Source organism: Crocuta crocuta, unplaced genomic scaffold (assembly GCF_008692635.1).
Source record: "Crocuta crocuta isolate KB4526 unplaced genomic scaffold, BGI_CrCroc_1.0 scaffold93, whole genome shotgun sequence".
Taxonomy (NCBI): domain Eukaryota; kingdom Metazoa; phylum Chordata; class Mammalia; order Carnivora; family Hyaenidae; genus Crocuta; species Crocuta crocuta.
In genome coordinates, this window is record NW_027529641.1 from 9273905 (window position 1) to 9296916 (window position 23012).

General features: G+C 44.8%; 1 protein-coding gene across 1 annotated transcript in view; it reads right to left on the reverse strand.

Moving 5' to 3' along the window:
• The window catches only part of OTUD7A (OTU deubiquitinase 7A), a 153508-nt gene that overhangs the window by 16815 nt on the left and 113681 nt on the right, over window positions 1–23012 (reverse strand). The window contains exons 5-7 of the mRNA XM_077762355.1: window positions 21622–21723; window positions 17973–18100; window positions 17043–17155 (exon numbers count right to left, since the gene is read on the reverse strand). Of these exons, the coding sequence (XP_077618481.1) occupies window positions 17043–17155; window positions 17973–18100; window positions 21622–21723 (343 nt within the window). The remainder of the gene's footprint in view (window positions 1–17042; window positions 17156–17972; window positions 18101–21621; window positions 21724–23012) is intronic.

Sequence of the window (23012 nt, forward strand, 5' to 3'; positions counted from 1 at the left end):
CGGAATCATTTGAAAGTAAATTGCCCATCTGAAATCCTAACACCTTGGAAAAGTTCAGGTGCACATCCTACAAACAGAATATTCTTCTACAACACAGTCATCAAAATCAAGATTACATCCAATTACTAATACACTGATAGATTTAATCACCCTGACAGATCCCAGTCTGCTAACTGTCCCCAAAATGCCTTTTAAATGAAGACTCCAGCATGCTGCTTTTAGTTCTGGGGTCTCTTTGGACTCCTTTGGTCTGGAACATGTCTTAGGGTTTCCTTGACTTTCATGACTTTGACACTTTTGAAGACCAAGGGCCTAGTATTTTGTAGACTATCCTTAGTCTGGGTTCATATTTTTCCTGATGTGATCAGATTATATTGAATTATCTGTGTCCTCACGGCATCAGGTGGTCTGAGCCTTTGGGTGATGTTGACTTGGGCCACCGCCTTTGGGCCACCTGCCAGGCATCCCCGTACAGAGATATTCATTTCTCCTCTGTTATTGAGAAGCATTTTGTGGGGAGGAAATTCAAATCTGTGCACATAGCCTACTCCTCATCAAATCTTTATACATTTATTGATATCACTATGGATTTCTAGTTTCTATGTTATCCAATGAGTTATAATCCACTAGTGATTATTTTGATGTTCAGATATGCCCTGATTGTGTTAGTGTGGCTCATTCAAACTGTGTCCTTGTGACACAACCCTATCATTATTCAGAGTACTTCCTTGCATTCTGACATAAAAATATGGTCCAGTTTCATCTTGTACTTTGTCTGTCTCAGCCCTGGATTCAGTCGTTTCTCCAAGGAGTCTTTTTTTTTTTTTTTAAATAGTGGATAATGGTGTTTAGAAGTCAAAATATGATCATCACTGTTGGGATGTCACTGCTTCTAGACTCAGTGAATAGGGATGTGTGTGTTGTATGTACACAGATACTTTCATCTGTCATCTCTAAGTTAACTCTGAGTCCATGGATACCTCCAATTCCAATCTAACACCCCAAAATAAATTCTACTCATAACTCCCTTCTCCAACAGTGAGAATCCTGGTTTCCATTAATCTTAAACTCTTTTCCTTACTTGATCAATCTCTCCAGATGTAAGCAGTTCCCCACCTCTGCTGCCACCCTGCCCCTGAGTTGTCCTCTTCACCCTGCTGGCTCTGACACTCTGGCTTTGATCCTCTGGGTCCTACTGACACCCTGCCTGCCCGCTGCAGATACTCACCTTGCTTTGCCACACTGTATGGCTTAGGGCTGAATTTTTCAGGAAGGGAAGAGAAAGGGAAAAGGAGTGTTTTAAATACACACACACATGGCAAGTCTAAACACAGTGCTCGTGGGTGTGCATTTAAAAATATCCCAGGTGATTATCCTGTCCAGCCATAGCTCAGAGGGAGGCTGCTGGGTGTGTGAGGTTCAACTGATTCCAAAAGCTGCTTGCTTGTCCCTGTCACACAGTAAGTGAGCAGGCAAGTGGATGGTTGAAGAAGACAGTAGGTAGCAATGGACAGGAGGGAACAAAGAAATACAGCTGAATACTCAGAGAAAAATATCCCAGTTAGAAATGTGGAGTGTCATTTCTTGCCTAATCCAGTGGATGGAGAGGTCAGCACTGGAAAGAAATGAGGCATCAGAAAGTCAGATAGTAATGCTGAGAAGAAATGACAAGGTGAGGAGTAGCTCTCTCAGCTCTGGGTTCTCAGTTGCACCTTCACTCCATGATGAAATACTCTGGTGTCTAAATAGCTATGTAGAAGTGGCTCACTGCAGCAACAGTGCAAGGGCTGATGTAGTATGAGGTGCTGTTGTACTGCCACAACATTCTATACGTGCAAAATTTAAAACAGGGACAGTGTATTTCAAACTGAAAAACCAGCCAGTATTTGCTGAGCACTTACTATATGCTGGCATGCTGGCATGGTAAAAGGCACAACAGAGGCCTTCAAGTGACATCTGCCCCTCCATCTGTCTGTTGAGTCATGTATCCACACACATATCCATTCATCTGTCCATCCACCCACCTGTCCACATAATTTCATCCATCTACCATCCATTCTTCCATCCATCCATCCATCCATTCACTTGTCTATTTACCCACCCACACATCCATCTGTCTGTCTGTCTTTCCCTAGTTCTGTACAAGGAATGGAACACAGAGTTGGGCCATGTTGGGCGAGGGTGATGGAGGAGATCCAGGAGCACAGCGACCTCTTTCCATACCAGTTGAGCCAAAGATCAACTGTGAACCTTCAGTGACCCAGAGGTTGCAGAGAAAGTCCTAGCTGCATCCTGGAGGCAGCTTGAGAATCATAATATCCTTCCTTCCTTGTTCCCAGCTGCTTGCTTGCATGGTTTAAGGGAGTGAGTTTGAAACGGGGGTGGGTGCTGGTTCTACACTTACCCCTCAACACCACTGCCATGCTCCAGTGCTTCTGAAGCCTCGGTGTCCCTGTTGTGTGGAACGCTGGCTGAGAACATTGGACCAGCAACTCCCTTAGGCTGTTCCATGGTGCAGATAGGATCATTTCTGGGATAGGACTTTGGAGCTGTGACCTGCCTATGTGAATTACTGGGATTGAGCCCACTGGCAAAAATCAGCTGTAGTGAAACAAATCTTGAATATTCTCTTACATTTCTTACCCAGAGGCTTAACATCATCTTCTTGTGAGTTCACTGAGCAAATGCTAAGCTTGGGATTGAATCTGGCCTTTGGGGAAAAACATGTAAAAGTCCCTAAAACACTTAATTGGTGTTTGCTGGTGAGAAGGTCAACATGCAAATATAACTAATTAATTCTCAAAGAGACTGTGGCATGCCCCAAGAACTTCCTAATGTGCTCTATGACATAACACACATGCACTCATCACCTCTTCTTCAGTGTATACCTGGGGAAAGAGAAGTCCTGAGAACAGGACCACACCATCCACCCAGTGAAAACCCCCTGGGGATGAAAACCAGGGCAGAGGCTGGCCTGGGAGCCTTCTTCAGGTAGGACCGCAAAGCAAAGGTAGTAGAGTGAGGTCCAGATGGTATCTCAGGCCACAGAGGGTGGTGGCAGGAGTGAAAAGTACAGTGAAGATTTGGGGGTGCCTTGGCTTACATGGCAGTCACAACCCTTGGAGTCCACCCAGCAAAAGTCTGTGTCATGTACAAGGAAGCCAATCTAGGCAGCTGGCAGGGTCAAGGACAGTCATCAGGCCACATAGAGGGGCAGCTTGGGCACAGGCATCCCAGGATCCTCCCTGTGTCCCTCTCCCCCAGGTATAGTGACCATATCTCATTTTGCTCAGGGAAGTCCTGGTTTATATATCTTGGGTGGTTGGTACTCACTTTTCCTCCCCAAAATGCACCAGCTTGGATGAGAAATTGTATAGTCACCCCATCGATGGTGACATAGTTACTGGTTATTGGTGTGCCCTTCCATTTAAAGAAAGAAGATAAAGATATTTCGATTCTTCACACATACACATACTCCCCTCCACCTCTAGGTGTAAGATGGGGCATTACACTTGCTCTTCTGACCCCTGCTTTTTCCTTCTTAACAGTGCATCTCAGAGATGCCTCCAGCCCAGTATGTGGGGTCCTCCCCTTCTCCCAGCTGCACAGCACTCCTCATGCATGTGTGTCACCAGCAGCATTTCTGAGTGATAGGACTCAAGCCCCTCTTCCAGGTGGGGCTCGGAGCCATGACAACACCTTTGATAAACTGGCATGTTGATTCAGGGAGCTGGAGATTAGGAGCCAGGGCCCTGAGCAGAGCTGAAGCCAGTCTGTGCCTGCTGTGAGCCTTGTACCTGGCCAGGGGCTGTGTCTGACTAGAGAGCAGCTTCTAAAGAGACTTCCTAAAGCACAGTGAAGGCAGCAAGGGGCTCTGCTAAGAGCAATGGCGGGGAAGCTAAGACCGAAGAATGGCGGGCACTCCTTGTACTCTGAAGGGGCCAAGTGGGTTTCAGGCTCTGACAAGAGCTTCTCAACAGCCACCAGGTGGCTTGGGGTTGAGGACTCATTTTACTGCCTGGAATTGATAACCTGGGGTCATTCACGTGACGAATATCTACTGAGTTTCTGTGATGGGTGTAGCACTGTCATGTGTGTGCATGTATGCACACATATGCAGGTCTAAGGGTGGAAAAGCTCAATTAACAGATGATCGAGGGGCACCTGGGTGTCTCAGTTGGCTAAGCATCTGACTCTTGGGTCATGATCTCACAGTTCATGAGTTGGACTCTATGTTGACACTATGGAGCCTACTTGGGATCTTCTCTCTCCTTTTCTCTTTGTCCCTCCCCTGCTTGTGTGTTCTCTCTCTCTCCCTCTCTCAAAACAAATGAGTAAACTTAAAAAAAAAACCCAGATGATGAAATAAGAAACTGTCAGGTATTAATAAATGCAATGACAAAAGGTGGTTTCTTTAGGTAGGAAGCTCCTGATAGATGAAGAGTTGACTTTGGTCTTATTTCTAATTAGGAAAGTCTTTAAAAATTTGACCTGGATTCTATATCTGCAAATGTGAGAACTCCTTAGGTGAACAAATGCTTTTCCTGTTTGGTTTACTGGTGGAAGTCATAGAACTTTAAGGAATAGTCACAAGAAATCTTCCTTTCTAATGAGAAGCCAACTTCTGGCTTGGGAATGCCAGCCTGAGGTGTGGGCTCCTTGCAGTAGGGAAACACCCCTTATTTTTCCTTAAAAAACTTAAGTTCCTACCTCTGATACTGTGCATCATGAAATTTAGGATTCTAGGTATTTCTAGAAAAGGCCAATAAAAAAGAAATGCAGTAAACACACTACAAAGTTATGTAAACATAGCAAGGAGATTGTAGAAAAAACTTCAGAGGGAAAGCAGAATGAGAAACACACAAAAGAGAAGGGGAGATGCCCTGTGCGGGCTGCCCAGGGGTCCTCAGGCTCCTTTCTGTGTCTCTTTTTCTCCCTGTTTTAAGAGACTGTCAACTTCCACTTAACCTGTCTCACCAAATGGAGAGCAAGTAAGCTTTTCTTTTATAAAAGGTTAAAGAACAAAAGTTATTTTTATCACAAATGTCAAGATAAGTTGTTAATTCCTGCTCTCCATACCTGTTTTGCATTTGTTAAGAGTGTGGGTTTATGTTTTTGGTCAGTTCTAAGTTTGGATTCTGGCTCTCTCTTGTAGGCTGTGGGATTTTGGGAACTGACCTAATTTTTCTGAATCTCAGGTTCTGGATCTGTAACTGGCCATGTTAATGACAGATTCACAGCCCTGCTTGACACATAACATAATGTAACACATAAGTGTGTTCAGTAAATGACACTGCTCTAACTCCTGCCTGACAATGCTGGCCTTCCCTGATTCCTAGGACATCCTTTGAGGTCAAAACACCCTACTCTGGCTCCCAGTAGGCCAGTCAAAAGGGTGAGTACTTGGCCCATCAGGGCTGATCTTTGCTCTCTGTCTTCTAACAGTTCAGGTTTGGGTACTGATATTACAGGACCTGGACAGGAATATCTCCCCTGGGTGTGTATGGGGGCACAAGTGGTCAGCTCTCTCTCTGCTGGTTCTGGGTCTGGCTCTGTATGTACATACATAGCATAGCAATGGGTGCCCAGCCCTGAGCTGGGATTGGAAGAGAATCAAAATGAACCACTGGTTTTAGCTGCACCATCAAGATATTGCACTCTGAAGGAGGAGACACTGTAAAACATGTATGAGCCCAGGATGAGGCAGTGGCTCAGGACAGAGTGATGTGCACAACAGTGCAACATTTCTCTGGTCAGAGCACAAACAAGTGGTACTTTAAAGAGACAGTGCAGAGGTACTATATCCTCCAGTCCTCTGAGATGTGGGGTCATAGACATAATCCATGTTACCAGAGTTTAAACTACAGGAAAATACATATATCCTTTGAAAAAGTAAACTTTGAGAGGCTTACAAATACATTTTTCATTTTCTTATCCCACAGACCACTTCCCACATAAAAATAGCTGAATCTCTTTCATGATGATTCCATTCTTTCTTTGTTTTTTAAGTTTATTTATGTTGAAAGAGAAAGAGAGAGAGAGGGAGGCAGAGAAAGAATCCCAAGCAGACTCCACACTGTCAGTGCAGAGCCCAGTGCAGGTCGATCTCACAAACTGTGAGATCATAACCTGAGGAGAGATCAAGAATTGAACGCTTAACTGACTGAGCCACCCAGGCGCCCATGGTCATTCCATTCTTGAAATGCAATAAACAGGATGAATATAGAAGCACCTAGAAATCTATGTCTTCAGGGTTATGACTTCCCAAAATTTGAATCAGAAAGTCATTGTGGAGCTTCTGAGTTGCAACAAAACACATTAAACTTTAGGGAGAACTTGCTGTATAAGTTCTTTGACGTTGTGGGGGTCAAAGATGTTCCGGAACAAGAACACTAAGTGGAACCATCAGTTCAAGGGAGTGCTCTTCCTAATGGTCTCCAAATGAGGAAGACCAAGCATATCAAAGGGAATTCCTGCATGGAGATCTTCATCACTCATTCGGATTAATTTTGATACAATGAGAATGTGTAAAAGTCTTGGCACAGGCTACTTAGCCCCAACGGTAAGTGCAGGAGCACAGCTGAATCTTCCCCAAATCACATAACTTGTCACAATGGATCTGGAGGAATTAGGATTAAGAAAATGCCCAACTGCTAAACTTAGTAGGAATGTCTTCTCATGTGTGTACATATGGAGGGGCCATGCGGGTGAGGAGCAATGGGAAACAGGTTGCCAAGGCCCCTCTCACCCTACTACATCCACCCTACATGCTCTGTTGATCTAGAACTCCTTCTGTTTCATCTCCTCTGCCATATCCAAACCCTAGCCTACCATCTCATGTCTCATTCTTGCTGCTGTGCAGATCAAGTAAGGACACTCCAACCCCTTCTCTCCTCCTGAGCACAACCCTCCCACCTGAAGAGAATGCACAGAGGAGTTATTGGAGGGTTCTGGAAAGAATATAGTAGCAAGTAGATTGGGAAAGAACATTGAATTTACTTTTTTTTTTTTACCCTGTAGTGTTCCCAGATGTGAATGCAACACAGCCTGAAGCCCACAAGTGGACACTGGTGAGGGGGCTGGAGGTGCCTTCTAGTTTGGGAGTGAGAATAGGAGCTCTTAAAGCTCAAGTAAAGCATAGAAATTCCCATTTTTCTTCTCCCCTTTTTCTCATGCTCCACCTCTCAAAAGTTTCCTGCAGGCGGTAGCTGAGGTCACAACAGAAGTCTCTAACAGTTAAAAAATCTAAGATAGAGGAACCTTCCTCAATGATCAGTGGATCTGTGATACCAAGAGGTTGGGCAGGAGGGAATCCATTTTTAAAAATTTTTTACTTTTCAAAATAATTTTTTTAAATGTTTATTTTTGAGAGAGAGAGAGAGCACAAGCAGGGAGGGGCAGAGAGGGGGGCAGGACAGAGGATCTGAAGCAGGCTCTTCGCTGGCAGTAGAAAGCCCAACGTGGGGGCTCGAACTCAAGAGCCATGAAATTATGACCTGAGATGAAGTTGGATGGTTAACCGACTAAGCCACCAGATGCCCCCTCTCCCATTTTGTTTTAGTATTCTCCCCACCCCATGCCCCATCCTCTGGCCATCTGGCCCAGGATACAGGTGCAGTCACAGAGTTATACGGCAGAGTACTGTAACTAAGGCCCTAGAATTCTGGCTGGAGGACAGAAAAGGGAGTCCCAGGCAACCGAAAAGTACCTGGAAGATCAGGGAAAGGGAAAACTTGAGAAAACAGCCTTTTGATATTGTCTATGAACTTCTAGACTCCCATCCCCCCAACCCCAATTTGAGCATGTATAGGTCTGGTCCTAATCAGTATCCCAAAGGCTCTGAGGACTGACTGAATAGATCATACCCAGGTCACAGACTGAGTAATGCAGCAGAATAGGACAACAAAGGCTTTGAAAACTGAACTGACATTGTAACCACAGCCCAGGGAAGGCAGGTTGAATCCAATGGTATGAACCTAACCACCCTGACAGCCTGCTAAAACAAAAATGTCTGCTTTTTCCGTAGATTATAAACAAACCCAGAGTCTCAAAACATATGATCCAAAACTTTCAAGATGCAATCCAAAGTTACCTGATATATAATGAACCACAAAGATCTCAATGCTCAAGAAAGGGAACAATCAAAAGGCATCAAGTTTGAGTTGGTACAGATGGTGGTGGAATGATCTGACAAAGGTTTTAAGGCAGTTATGAAAATGCTCCAATAAGCGCTGGAGAACATGCTTGGAAGAAATGGTCAGGTAAGAAGTCTCAGCAAAGAAACAGAAGATACCAGGAAAACCAAATGGAAAGCTTAGAAACCCCAAAGACAAAAGTAGAAGAAAGAAATTCACAGAATGGAGTCAATACCAGATTGGAGATGAAGGAAAAAGAGTCCATTAAATTTGAAGACAGATCAAGAGAAATGATTCGATCTGAAGATGAGATGATTGAAAAACTGAGACCCTCAGTGATCTGTCAGACAATGCCAAATGTCTCACACTTGTATCACCAGAGTCCCAGAAGAAGGGAAAGAGTACAGTACTCTACCCACCAAATTAAAGAAATAACAATTGAAAGCTTCTTAAATTGGGCAAAAATACAAATCTATAGATTCAAAAAGCTCAGAGAACTAAAGAAGACAAACCTCTAGAAATCCAGACACATCAAAATAAAATGATTAAAACCTAAGATGGAGAAAAAAGTGTTGAGAGCAGCCAGAAAAAAGGTGATACATTCAACAGAGAAACAATATTTGAATGATTGCAAATTTCTCACCATGAACCACGGAAGACAGATGGAGGGGGAGTAACATTTCTGAAGTGCTGTAAGAAAAGAATGTTAAACTACAATCCTGTACTCAATAAAAATATCCTTTAGGTATGAAAGTGAAATAAAGACATTCTCAAATGAAGGAAAAGTTAGAGTATTCATAAGCAGAAAATCTTTATTTTTAATTTTTTTATGTTTTATTTACTTCTGAGAGAGAGGAGAGAGAGAGAGAGAGTGAGCGAGAATGAACGGGGGAGGGTCAGAGAGAGAGGGGGATACAGAATCTGAAACAGGCTCCAGGCTCTGAGCTAGCTCTCAGCACAGAGTCTGATGCGGGGCTCAAAACCTCGAACCATGAGATCATGACCTGAGCCAAAGTCGGATGATTAACCAACTGAGCCACCCAGGTGCCCCAGCAGTAAATCTTTCTAAAAGAATTTAGGAAACTTTTTTGGACAGAAAGAAAATGATACCAGAAGAAAAGCTGGAACATCAAAAATGAAGGAAGAGCATCAGAAATGCTTCATGATCTGCACAATATGCTAGACAATTCTTTTATTCTTGAGTTCTTGAACATATATTTGAAGATTCACATAAAATTATAATATTGGATTATGGGGTATTCAAGGTATGTAGACATAATATATAATAAAATTATAACATAAAGGGAGAGATGAGGGACCTATATGGTTGTAAGGGCTTTGAATGTTACTTGAAGTAATTTTCACTGGAAGTAAAATATCAATTTCAAAAAGATTGTTTAAAGAATGTATATTGTAATTTAAAACCATCTAGGAACCATATAAAGAAATATAGTCAAAATCACAATAGTTAAATCAAGAGACTTTAAAAACATTGAAAAAAAGACCAGAAAGGAGAACAGAGGAACAACAAAAACAAACACATGGTGTACAGGGGAAGCAAATAATAACATGGAATATGTAAATTAAAGAAGAAAACCCCCCACATAATCATATTAATTTATGTAGAAATTCATTTGATAAAATTCAACATTAATTAATGATAGAAACTCACAACAAAAGAAGAAGTAAACTTCCTCAGCCTGATAAAAGATACCTACAAAAACTTACTTTATCATCATATTAATAAAGATTTCTGACTAAGTTTGGTAACCAGGCAAGGATGTCCTCTCTTACTATGCCTATTCAACATGGTACTAGAAGTTCTAAGTAGTGCAATAAGTCAAGAAAAATAAAGGCATAAGGATTGGAAAGGAAGAAAGAAAACTATCCCTACTCACAGATGATATTAATGTCTATGTAGATAATCTGAAGGAATCTACAAAAAAAGTCTCATAAACATAATAAGTGAGTGTAGTAATGTCACAGAATACAAAGACAACACAACAATCAATCACAATTCTATAACTAGCAATGTACAACTGCAAACCTAAATTAAAACACACACACACACACACACACACACACACACACACACACACACACACACACACATCATTTGTAATAGCTCCAAATGAATTATGCAGGTATAAATGGAATAAAACATGTATAGGACCTATATGCTAAAAACTATAAAATGCTGATTGAACAAATCAAAAAAGATCTAGCAGTGCCTGGGTATCTCAGTCAGTTAAGGCGTCTGATTCTTGACTTTGGCTCAGGTCTTGATCTCACAGTTTGTGAGTTTGAGCCCCACGTTGGGCTCTTTGCTGACAGCATGGAGCCTGCTTGGGATTCTCTCTCTTTCCCTCTCTCTCTTCCCCTGCCCTGCATGTGTGCATGCTTTCTCTCTTCCTCTCTCTCTCGTGCATGCTCTCTCTCTCTCTCTCAAAACGAATACACATTTTTTAAAAAAAGATCTAAATAAATGGAGAGACATACTGTATCCCTCCAAAATATAGAAAAGGATGTGTTAGAAGATGTAAAGATTTGAATCTTCCCAAATTCATATATAGATTTAATGCAATACTAATCAAAATCCCAATGGGATATTTTTCAGATACAGATAAGTGGATTCTACAATTTATATGGGAAAGCAAAACAAAACAAAACAAAACAAAAAAACCCCAAACTAAAAATACTAAAAAAGAAGAAAGTTGGAGGAAGGATGCCAACTAATTTCAAGACTTATTATAAAGTAACACTGATTAAGAGAGTGATATTGTCCAAAGAAGGACACATTTCCAGTGGAAAATAATAGAGAATCCAGGAAAGAAACATCTACAAAAATAATACCAATTATTTTTTGACATAGGTTAAAGGATTTCAGTGATGAAAGCTTAGTCTTTTCAACAAATGATATTGGAAAATTGGACATCTATATGCAAGTAAATGAACCACTGACTGATCTGTTCTCTGTCCTGATAGTTTTACTTTTTGGATAATGTCATATAAATGAAATCATACATACAGCATATAACTTTTTGAGATTTGATTTTTCATTCAGCAGAATGCCTGTGAGTTTCATGAAAGTCGTTGTGTGCATCAGTTGATTTTATTTATTTACTTATTTATTTATTTATTTATTTAGGAAGCCAGACACTCTTTTTTTTCCTATTTATTTCTGAAAGAGAGAGAGACAGTGTGAGCAGGGGAGGGTCAGAGAGAGAGGGAGATACAGAATGCTAAACAGGCTCCAGGCTCTGAGCTAGCTGTCAGCACAGAGCCCGATGTGGGACTTGAACCCCCGAACTGCGAGATCATGACCTGAGCCGGAGTCAAACGCTTAACCAGCTGAGCCACCCAGGTGCCCCTCAGTTGATTTTTTTAAATTGATGAGTAGTATCCCGTAATAAGAATGTAGTCCAATTAATTTATTATATGACATTTGAATTTCCAGTTTTTTATGATGAATAGAACTGATATATAAAGATCTTTGTGTGAACATGTTTTCATTTTTCTGGGGCAGATTTTCTCAACCTTGGCACTGCTGAAAAGTCTGGAACAGATAATTTTTTCTTGGGTGGCTGTCCTGTGCATTTTAGAATGGTTAGCAGTATCTTTGGCTTCTATGCATTAGATTAGGTAGCAGTACCTAGCCCAACCTACAGTTGTGACAATTAAAATTATCTCTAGATCTTGGTCAAATGTCCCAGGGGGAGAATTATCTCTGGCTGAGAACCACTGCTCTAGGGTAAATACTGGGAATGGAATGGTTGGGTCATATGGCAAGTGGACATTTAAATTTATAAGAACCTGTCAAACTACCTTTGAGAGTGGTTGTACCATTTTATATTGCCAGCAATAACGTGTAAGAGTTCCATTTGTTCTGCATTTTCACCAGCACTTGGTATTGTCAGTACATTCTCTTTCTGACCTTCTAACATGTGTAGTGATTTTTTCATTTCCCTGTTGGGTTCACATTATATTCTTAGAACTGAGAGGGTCCTGGTTTACTCCCTGCCTCCCAAAAATGTAGTGGTTGTGTTGAAAACTCCTTGGTAATAACTCATTGTAAATGTATTTAAGATAATTCCTATCATTAATTGATTATTGACCTAATGTTTACATTGACCTAATGTTTACATTGACCTAATGTTTACATTGACCCAATGTTTTATTTCTCTTATTTTGGCCATGGAGAAATGGATACATTTTGATCTGTAAGCATCAAAGGGAATTTGACTGCAGCTTTAAGTGTGCCCTGCTCAGAAGCACCTGGCTCTGCCTGGGTCTTGGCTCTTTACTATGCTTGCAAGTCTATGTCTGTGGATGCCATCATCTGTCTTTCTTGTGCATCTGAAGTTCAATAGGAAGCCCATACCCACCTTGCCTTCCTGGGGTCTTCAAGGGTGCCCTGCTCTGTGATCACGTACTCTGAGGCATCAGCCCTAAGCAGCCTGTCCATGGTGGCTCTTTGGCTGGTAGCCTGCCCTGCCTGGATGCCAACCTGGCCTACACCCTTCTCTTTGGGCAAGCAGTGGATATGCACCTCTGCCTCCAGGGTCTCTTGCTGGGTTCTGCCAGTGAGCTTGGGGGCCAGCTGCCTGTGAGTTGTGTAGGAAGAAGAAAGAAAGAAGGCCAAGTTCATTCCTGAGTCTGCCCTTCAGTCCCTCTTCAGATACTTAACCTGGCCATGTTCTGGGAACTCCATGGGGGAAGTAATGGGTTTAAAAATGATATCAGGCCAGTGTCCATGCCAGGGAGCAGCTGACCCCATCTGTGCCAGTACCAGGGGGCCAGGGGCTGTGCAGGAAGCAGGACAGGAGGAAGAGCTCATGCTGCTGCTGCAGCTACACTTGTCCCTCATCCCCAGGAACCAGGTTTCCTAATGAGCCAGGTGTGGGAGGGAACACAAAGAGGGCCAATTTAGTTGTTGTTACCATCATACCTGCAAATTCATTCTCTCTTGCTTAGTTCTCTCCTATCCCCAGATGAAACCTGGAAATTTTGTGTGGCTGCTCCAGTTGCTTCTCCTGGGGGCTGTCGGGCTCCGACCACTTCTCTGTTTCTCATGTCACTGCCTCCTCATTCTCTGGCTGCCATTTGTGGCCCCCTGTACAGTTGGCACAGGCCAGAGAAGAGAGGCCAGAGGGTGGCAAAGTCCTTCTTGACTCTTCTTTTGGGTGCCTACTGCACTTGGCAGAGGCCCAAATGCTGACCCCCATTTCTATGGAGGTGCTTTTGCAGGTCTTGGGACCTCCCCACAGCTGACTGTCTCTACCCTCATTCCCTGGACAGAGCACCCAAAGCTGATGTCTTGTGACACGCCTTCTGGCCTGGCCTCTGGAGTTTGCCCTCATTGTAGCAGAGTCCTCCTGAAGACAGCCCAGCTCAGGCCTCATTCCAGGGTTAACTCCTGGTGCTCAGAAAGCGTGCACGTGTAGCTCTTAGCACTGCATAACCCTCCATGGCTCTGAGGACTTAGGAACTGGCCAGTCTCAGCCTTCACAGCCTTGGGGAAGACACTGGGTACCAGTCTCCAAGGCCCTAAAGCCCCAGAGATACCCCATATCACTCAGCTCAACATGAGGAGAGAAACCTCTTCCCTTTGTCCAAAGACAACCGAGGCAAAATGCAGAGACACTGATAGCTTGCTAAAAAAAAGTCTCTCTTTTGAACTTCTGAACCCCATGGGGGAGGTGGGAGCCTCATGGCAGGGGACCCACTCCTGGAGGGAGAGAACATACTGGCATTATTCGTTAGCTTGACCATACAAGAGTAATCCAGAAGGAAAGGAAAGGTGAAAAGACCAGGTGAGACAGACTAAAAGCTCATGTCTCATGCAGAGATCACACATGTTTGTAAAACTAACATGTCAGAACCAAAAAGACTTCATTTCTAGAAGTTCCTTGCCTCCTGGGATTTACCTGCTGCTGTGGGACCATCCTGAGCCCAAACATGGTCCTGTGGGCTGCAGACATCAGGCCAGAAAAATCTGAGCTCTGGCATGTGAGGGGTCATGGGGGTTAGTATTTGAGCTCCTGGAATCATTAAAAACTCAGGAGAGGGGCGCCTGGGTGGCTCAGCTGGTTAAGCATCTGACTTGGCTTGATCTTGCAGTTTATGAGTTTGAGCCCTGCATCAGGCTCTGTGCCGACAGCTCAGAGTCTGGAGTCTGCTTCTGATACTGTGTCTCCCTCTCTCTCTGCCCCTCCCCTGCTCATGCTCTCTCTCTCTCTCAAAAATAAATAAACATTAAAAAAATTTTTTTAAACTCAGGAGAAACCAGCCATGAGGGCTTGGACTGGGCAAATGATCAGCAAAGGGGGGTGCTCCTGAGAGCCTGTCAGGTGTCAGATTCCCCACCCGCATCAGGTATTGTCCATCCCTCCCTAACACCTCTGTGCCCCCTGATGGAAGAGGACACTAGTAGCTTGTGTGACGCTTATTGGATCCCCAAACCTGCTGGTTCAAGTTGCAGTGGAGGGGACTAAAAAAATATCAAGGGATCTCTCGGGGTGAAAAGTGACATCTTTCATCTAATACTCATTGCTCCTGACTAGACACATTTTTACCTTTATAACTGAGACCAAATTGGTGGTGAAAGGGTTCTGAGGAGGGGGTGCATTTGGAGGTGCATGAGAGCTACAGTTGGGTTGGCATGTCTCAGTCACACCAGAGCCGCCTTCTTGCGAGCTGAGGAGGGTGGGTAGCTAGTCCAATGCCTTCTGTCTCTCCTCTACTTCCCCAGAGCTTAAGAGGAGAACAGAGCTGTGGCTCATCAAAAAGGAGGCCTCTCTGCTGGGGTCCTTCCCCTACTGAGTTGGCAAACCTGAGTCCCATGGGAAGGAGACAGATATGAACACCAGATATGCCACTCCTTCTGCCTGTCACTCAGCTCTGGGCCCTCTTGGTTCCTGGGGAGTAGGAGGAGCTTGGGCCTTAAGAGTTAAGTTACACCTGATCAGCAGTGTGAACATAGCCTAAGTGCCTCCTGGATGGGGGAACTCTGGGGACACAGGATGTGGTGATAGTTATTATTGTACCCTCCTCCCTCCACTCCAGAAGACACACTGGGCTAGAGTTAATCCACTGTTTTCAATGATGAAAGGGATGCTACGGAATTCTTTAGACACTTCTCAGGCATGACTCAGGAGGCATGGAAAAGCAGAGTGGAGTTTTTAGGAATGAATTGAGTCTTCAGAATTATTTGTCCCCAAATGTCCCAAATAAGATAGACTTTTGGTGCTAACATGTCACATTATTAAAACAAAGTGACAAAACCACCCTGTGGGAATTGTGTTTATGGGTTTCTGTACAGAAGCACTTGTCTTTGAGGGTCTCTGATATACTCAAGAGACTCTCAAGCCCCAGGCCCTGCTGACAGTGGCTGAGAGCCCAGATGCCAAGATATGGGGCCAGGACATACCACCAGCATGGGCTGTCTACTGGCGTCTGATCCTTTCTTGGTTCTCCTCAGTGTCAACACTCAGGCTTTCTTTCTTTTTTGAGAGAGAAAGAGAGAGAGAAAGTGCACATCTGCAAGCAGGGGAGAGGGAGAGAATCTTAAGCAGGCTCCATGCTCAGCACGGACCCTGACATGGGGTTCAATCCCATGACTCTGGAATCATGACCTGAGCTGAAATCAAGAGTCAGATGCTTAACCTACAGAGCCACCCAGGTGCCCCAAAGCTCAGGCTTACTTGTTTGGCTGAGACTTTTTCTTTTTCTTTTTTTTTTTAATGTTTTATTTATTTTTGAGAGACAGAGAGAGACAGCGTGAGCAGGGCAGGGTCAGAGAGAGGGAGACACAGAATCTGAAGCATGCTCCAGGCTCTGAGCTGGCAGTCAGCACAGAGCCTGACGCGGGGCTCGAACCCATGAACCGTGAGATCATGACCTGAGCCGAAGTCGGACACTCAACCGGCTGAGCCACCCAGGCTCAGCCACCCATGGCTGAGACTTTTTCTAAGGCATGAGAACTTGGCCCTCAGCTTCAAAAAGTATGAACCAAAGCACATACTGCCTTTGAGATGCTAGGGCCACAGGTTTGGTGGCTGCTTTGTTTGGCCCTCTCTTCATTCTCATACTGGACACTTAAGCTGTGTGTTCAGAACAAGCTACTCCCTACACGTGCACAAAGGCAAAACCTTTTTGCCACTAATGTGAATGACATCTATGGAGTTCATTTGAGAGTTGCTGAGCTCACTTAATGACCTTTTGCTATCACAGTGTGATTTCTTTTTTTTTTTTTAGTGTTTATTTATTTTTGAGAAAGAGAGAGAGAGACAGACACACACACACACACACACACACAGAGAGAGAGAGAGAGAGAGAAAGAGAGAGAAAGAATCTGAAGCAGGCTCTGTGCTGATAGCAGTCAGTCTGATGTGGAGCTCAAGCTTACAAACCATGAGATCATGGCCTGAGCTGAAGTTGGATGCTCAACTAACTGAGCCACCCAGGTGCCCCTCAGTGTGACTTCCTGAAGGCAGAAATTAAATAGACACTTAGATGGAAAAAATCTAAAGTCAGCCGCTTGAGGTACTGGTGAGTACAACAGCAGTGTTCAGGGTCTCCCAAGTCACATGACTCCTACAAAGGCTGGCTGGGCAGTTGTCTCCCCAGTACTGTCTGTAATGAAGAAGGGGTGACACTGGTGACCTTCATGACTCCACCTGCAAAATGCATGCAAGGCTGGGTAAACTTTCCCCCAAATATCTGACAGGGGTCCAACCGTGCTTCACAACTCTGCCCTGAGTCCTTGAGGAGAATTTAGTGTCTGAAGGCAGGAGGCTTTGCGTCTCCCCCAGCCTGGGGTTACCACATGCTCCCTTGAGCCACTTCCCACACTGGGTGGCCAGGAGCTCAAGGTGACCACTGGGGAGGGGAAAGGGCAGCACTTACCCCCCGCCTGTGCCACCATTCTTGCTGAAGTGCGTGCGTGGCTCGCTGGATGCCAATTTCAGCAGCTCAGTCCACTCCCGCTCCCATTCCTCCTCGGTGTACACCAGCCCTGACTGGCACAATGGAAGCCGGCTCAGGAGGTGGTAGGCTGGCCTCCTCACCCACCCCTCACTCTGGGTGAGACAGGCAGCCCTGCTGAACCCCTGGGTCAGTCCAAGCCCAACCAACATCCAGGCTGGGCACCACCTGCTAGTGGCCACTGACTGCCCCTATGTGCTATCAACAGCATTTCTTCAGAATGCCCAGTCTCCAATTTCAATGCTGTTGGGAGTCCACCCAGCAACAAGGTCATTACCAGGAATGACAAAACATAATATGGACACATACCAGGCTTGGGGTTGACTATTAAACAGTTTAAAGGGATGATGGGCCAAGTTCAGTCAGAGAGCAGGCAGATACTTCTTCTAGGACAGCAAAGTGCTAATGTCCCTCATCATCAGGAAGACTAGTATTCTCTGTGGATCAAGTACATCTACGCAGGAGCTGGGGCTGTAGACTGTGCCAGGACTGCCCTGTGGCTACACCTGGCCTTCAAGCTACCATCAGTAGGGACCAGACATAGGTGACTGTGTAATTCATCATCCAAACCAGGACACTTTTTCAGAGTGAAGGTGGATGGTTTTCATAATAATATAAGGATAGGCAGTAAGAATGGACATGTTGTCACTATGTGTGCCAGGGGCTGAGCTTTTATAATGGGCACCTCTTCAGCGGGTTTAAATGGAGACATCTTTACTAGTCCCAGAAGCTATTGCTGCCTGACCTCACAAGACGGACTTGGCCTTGGGGCCCAGCTCTGGACTTAACCATGGCGCGTGGCTGTGCTTGGTGTGGGTCCTATAGGCTCTGGACACCCCAGCAGATACTGACCTCCTTGTTCTGTTGCGTCTGCTGCCACCTCCATCTTCTCTTTAGGGCTTCCCTTTCAGCCCCTGTCCTCATCATGCTGTAGAGAGCTTTCCGCAAAACAAGGTCCCGGTCATGAAACCCCCACATTCCTGCAGCGGGAGGCCCATGAGGAACAGAAGAGAGAGACAAGATGTGAGGAGGGGAATAAGTCGGTAGGTGACTCACACTGTCACAAGGTACCAGGCCTGGCCTCCTGCATCCACATACAAAGATAACTCATTAGTCAGCCATCAGTTCTCATGATTAGACAGCAATTCCCCTTTGGCCTTTCTCCATTTCCCATTGAAGAAAGTTGGTGAATGAAGGAGGCTGTCCCCTTCTCAGGAAGCAACAGTGGGTTGCTTCTCTTTGGGACCCTTGGCAAGCCACTTTCAATTTCACAGGTTTTTTTTTTTTGAGGGACCTCATGTTCACCCTCCACATCTTGTGTTTGAGTGAGAGACAGTCTCTGTGGATAGGTTGGTGATGTGTCCTCACATGGGGCCTCAAGCAAGGATGACAATAGGAGCCTGGCTTAATCTAGGGTCTGCCACACCTGATGTCTCTGCCCTAAAGCATCTCAGCCTCCTGAGCAGCAGAGCATCAGTGGACACCACTGAAAAGATCTGGAACTAAGAGAAAGTACCTACTTTTGAGGTAGAATGTCTTTCTCCCTTACCTCCTCCCCAGCCTGTGCTGGGCCTTGAGGGATTATAAGGAAAACCATCTATTTCTGAGTACATTGTTGAGGCAGGTCAGATGTGGTCAAGAGACCCAACAAATGGAAGAAACTAATAAGAGGTGCAGCTCTGGCTGTGGGGAAAGAGTGGGGAAATCTATCCATCTGTCCATCCATCTATCAATCCATGCATCCATATCCATCCATTTAATCATTAATTCTATTTAACTAATTCCAAACTTATTTCATAAAAGGGGTGAGACACCATCCTGGTTGTTGGGAATAACCACAGCAGCAATCAGGGAAGACTAAGTTCCTAAAATCTCACAGAGCACACACTGGGGGAAGGTAGAGTAGCCACTGAATTGTCACATAACATACCATCTCAGGGGCAGTGGAACCAATAAGGAGAGATGAAGCAGGCCAAGAGGATGGGATACTGGTTGGCATTGGTCATGGCATGAATGGAGACATCAGAGCATAGACTCAAGTGTGTATAGGAGGGAGATGGGCTGCCATCCCAGGCAGAGGGGAAGGCCAGGCACCAGCCCCAAGGGGTGCCCACATGGCATACTTGAGAAATGGCAAGAAGGAAATGTGGCTGGAGAGAGGATCAAGGGGACAAGGTGAAGGGTGAGCTAAGGGTCCCTGGAGAGTTTTCACAAGAGGAGTGACCTGCACTGACCTAATCTTTAAAGGCTCATTCTGGCCATGTATCCTATGGTGCAAAAGTATGCAATAACCAGGGGCTGCTATGGGCTTTCCATCAAGAGAGGCTTTTGTCTTTTTCTACAACATAGATGGATGGCAGTGGCCATTAATGCTCCTGTTATAAACAGGCTGAGCTGATCTTACTCATCCCTCAGACCTGCCTGCAATCTCCTCTCAGAACTCTCCTACATAGGGCAAATCCAGTCTCAGCTCCATGGTTCTTTGTTTAGGTCTCTTTTGCAGAGAGGTTCTCCCTGCCCCATGAATGTTTGCTTACGAGCCTGGCTCTAGGATACTGTCATTTCTGTGTGTGTCCCACAACCCTAGGTCAATGTCAGGCCTGGACAGCAGGTTTAATAAGCACCCCTGGTCAGTGTTGCATGGCTGCTTTGGGCAGTGCTACCCCTCCCTGTAGGGTTTAGCAACTGGAGTACAAAAGGAAGACAAGGTACCAGGAGAAAAGGTCCAACTGGCCACAAGCCCTAGGCTCAGCCATGGCCCAGACTCTTTAGTGGCTGGAGCAAGCCTGGCCCATGAGATACTTTCTCTTCCCAGGCAGACAGGAGGTCCACTGTGCTCACTGAGAAAACGCCTGACCTCAGAACAGACCATAGTGACGTGTGACCTGATTTGTGGCTTTGCCCACCTGTAGTGCTGAGAGGGACAGTGTCTCTGCACACTGCAGTTTCTGAGGGACAAAGGCATTTCCTTTGTAATGAAGCTGTTGTTGGACAAAGATGAGAGATTTCTTCTTTTGTGTTCTTTCCAGATTTTACACACAACAAGGTGAAGAAATATGTTCCACAGCAGGGGAATAGTTAATACATTATGATGAACTATGATACAACTACCAAAAACATAAGAAATTCACAATATAATTTTAAGGGAAAAATGCTGGATTCCAAACTGTGAACACTGTGAGATCATAATTTCACTGGAAGAAGAGACAAAATACACCAAAACATTGAAAGCGGACTTTGCTCGGTGGTAGGGTTGTTGATTTTTATTTTCTTACTGTGACAAATGTGGAATACTTTTATAATGCCAACAAACAGAAATATGTTCATTTTGAAATGTAAAGGAAGCAGGTAGGTGGAAGCCTTTGTGTCCCCAATCACCCCTGGCCAGGCCTGTGGAATGTGGCCCATTGCTCTGGGGCTCCATTCCCCTCAGAGGCTCTCAGGCTCCTTCGCAGACCCCATGCTTTTCCCTCTGTGGGTTTTAGGCATCTCATCTCTGTCCACCTATCGCTGGACCAGCCTCACTTACAGGGCCAAAGAGAGTTCTGGGGTTTGGCCCTTGCTCTGGGTCATAGCATCAACTGTGTTTACCTGGGAAGGGGAGTCTGACCAACAAGGAATATTCTTGGTCAAACTTGCCAACTAAGAATATTTTCATTTGAAGGTCCCATCTGTGGAGAGAGACCCTTCACTCTAGGACTGAGGGGGATGGCCAGCTCTTGATGCGTGGGTCCCCAGCACAAATCCAGCCCTGCCTGTCAAAACTGATCTGCTTTATATGTATAAGGCTGGGTCTAGAAGGGATGGTTGAGCTTCCAGAAAGTCGTCCACGAGCCCTCAGTTATTCAAATAGTGTTGCTTATGCCTGAATACCTGCTGGCATGGCTTTTTGTGACCAAGAAGCACACAACTCTGCTGGAGGTTGCTGACCTCTCTGCTGTATATTCCAATTGTGTAGATTCCCCTGTGATTAACCCAAGTGATACCTACGTCTTTTTGTCAGTCCAAGTGTATGGACTGCTGTCAGTGTGGTGTCTCCATACCTACCCAACCTAACATACTGCTCTCCAAACTTCCTGCTCAAGCCCAACCAAGCTCAGCCCTGCTTCTAAACATCCTATTAATTCCTGCCTTCATGTTTTTCTATGCAGTCTCCTCCCTACATGAAATGTCCTTTTTTATATTCTTTCAAGTCTCAGTAAAATCCTACCTCTACCAGGAAGTCCTCTTTTATTGCTCTAGGCCATGGTGTCTAATCCCCATCACTGCAGCTCATGATTAAGCTTCCTTCTTTTATATTAGGTCTTTTCTCATGTGTGCTCTCTGTTCTCACCAAGCCTGCCAGCTGTTTGACAAGAAGGGCTAGATTGTTGCCTCCAGTCCTTGGGAACTCTTCCAGATGAGTGATGTGCGTGGCTCTAGTTAGCACATGTCTGTCCTTTAACAATGAGCAGAGCAGGTCTGGGGTGCTGCTGCCCTCTGTCTCTGTTGTGGAGCTTACCCAGCGAGGCGGCGTGTAAAAGGCAGTTCCCATCCCCTGTAGTGGCCAAAGGAAGAAGCCGTTTACAGCTTGTGCACACAGTGGACCACCAGTTCAGGCGACCTGAAACAGAAGCGCACTTTAGAAGAGAATCCCAGAACAGAGCATTTGAATGTTTGCTAAGTAAGCATAGACATCAGCAGATGATTTTTGAGAGGGTTCTAGAAAACTTCAGTGGGAAGGTAGAACATTATGGCTATTTTCCCTCTAGGATAAGAAACAGCCAAATCCTCCCATCAACTAGCAAGAGGATTAAGAAACTCAAGGGCAAAGACTGTTCTCCTTGAATTCGGGAACATTTTACACACGCACACAAATAAAAGTTTCTCTGTAATTTCCTTGAAGACAGTTTCCCTTTCTGAAAGTTATTATTTTTTTTCTCATGTACCATCCTTTTTTGATGCGTACACACCTCCAAAAGTATGGTTTACATTTAATTTAACACATCCAAACCACTATAGCTACTTAGGTATATCCCTGCTAAATCTCATTAACACATCCAGAGACTTCTGCTTCCAGGAAGATGAAGTAGACATATTTTCTTCTATTCCTTCTCTTAAGTACAACTGAAAATCCTGGACATTATGTGTAAAATAGCACAGGAAGACTTAGAAGTAGAGGAAGAGGCAGACTGACCAGGAACCTTGGGATCTGAGAAACAAATGGTGGTAGCTCTCTGGAGTTTCTTTTTGCACCCAAATCCCAGACCAGATATTGGAAAAGTTGGCAACCTGGAGACACCAATGGAGGCAAAGGAATTATACTCTCTCTAGACAGTACACAAGGAAAGGGGAAGCTTAGGAAGACAGACAGTAACTGCTCTATTTCAGTCAAGTGCCCCAGAAGAAGCTACAGCTCATCATCATCCCTGCCAGCAAAGGCCAATTGGGAAGCTGAAACTTCCAACCTTAAGAAGCATAATGAGCCACTCACCACCCATTTCCCCAGTGCCAGATGGTGTCAGAGAAGGCTGAAAGCATTGTCAGCTCTTCAGTCTTGCTAGGTGATAATATGGACTCCACCCCCTACCAATCAAGAACATATGGGGCACTTGGCCTTTCATACCCGTCTGGTAGTAATGACGTCCCTCTGCTCCCTCCCAGCAGTAACAAGAAGCCCATGCATCCACAGGTGTCAACAAAGGCAGAGTGGAGAACCTGTGTTTCCACCTTATTCTGGCAGTTATTACCAATCTACAACTTCAGACCTCAAATGAACAGAAAGGGATAACCCATCAGACCTGAAGTAAAGAATACTAAAGGGATTCAGTAGAGAATACCGCAGGGCACAAAGAAGGAATAAAGGGCTTGAAAAGGCATGTACATTGGTAAATGTAAATAAATACTGACTGT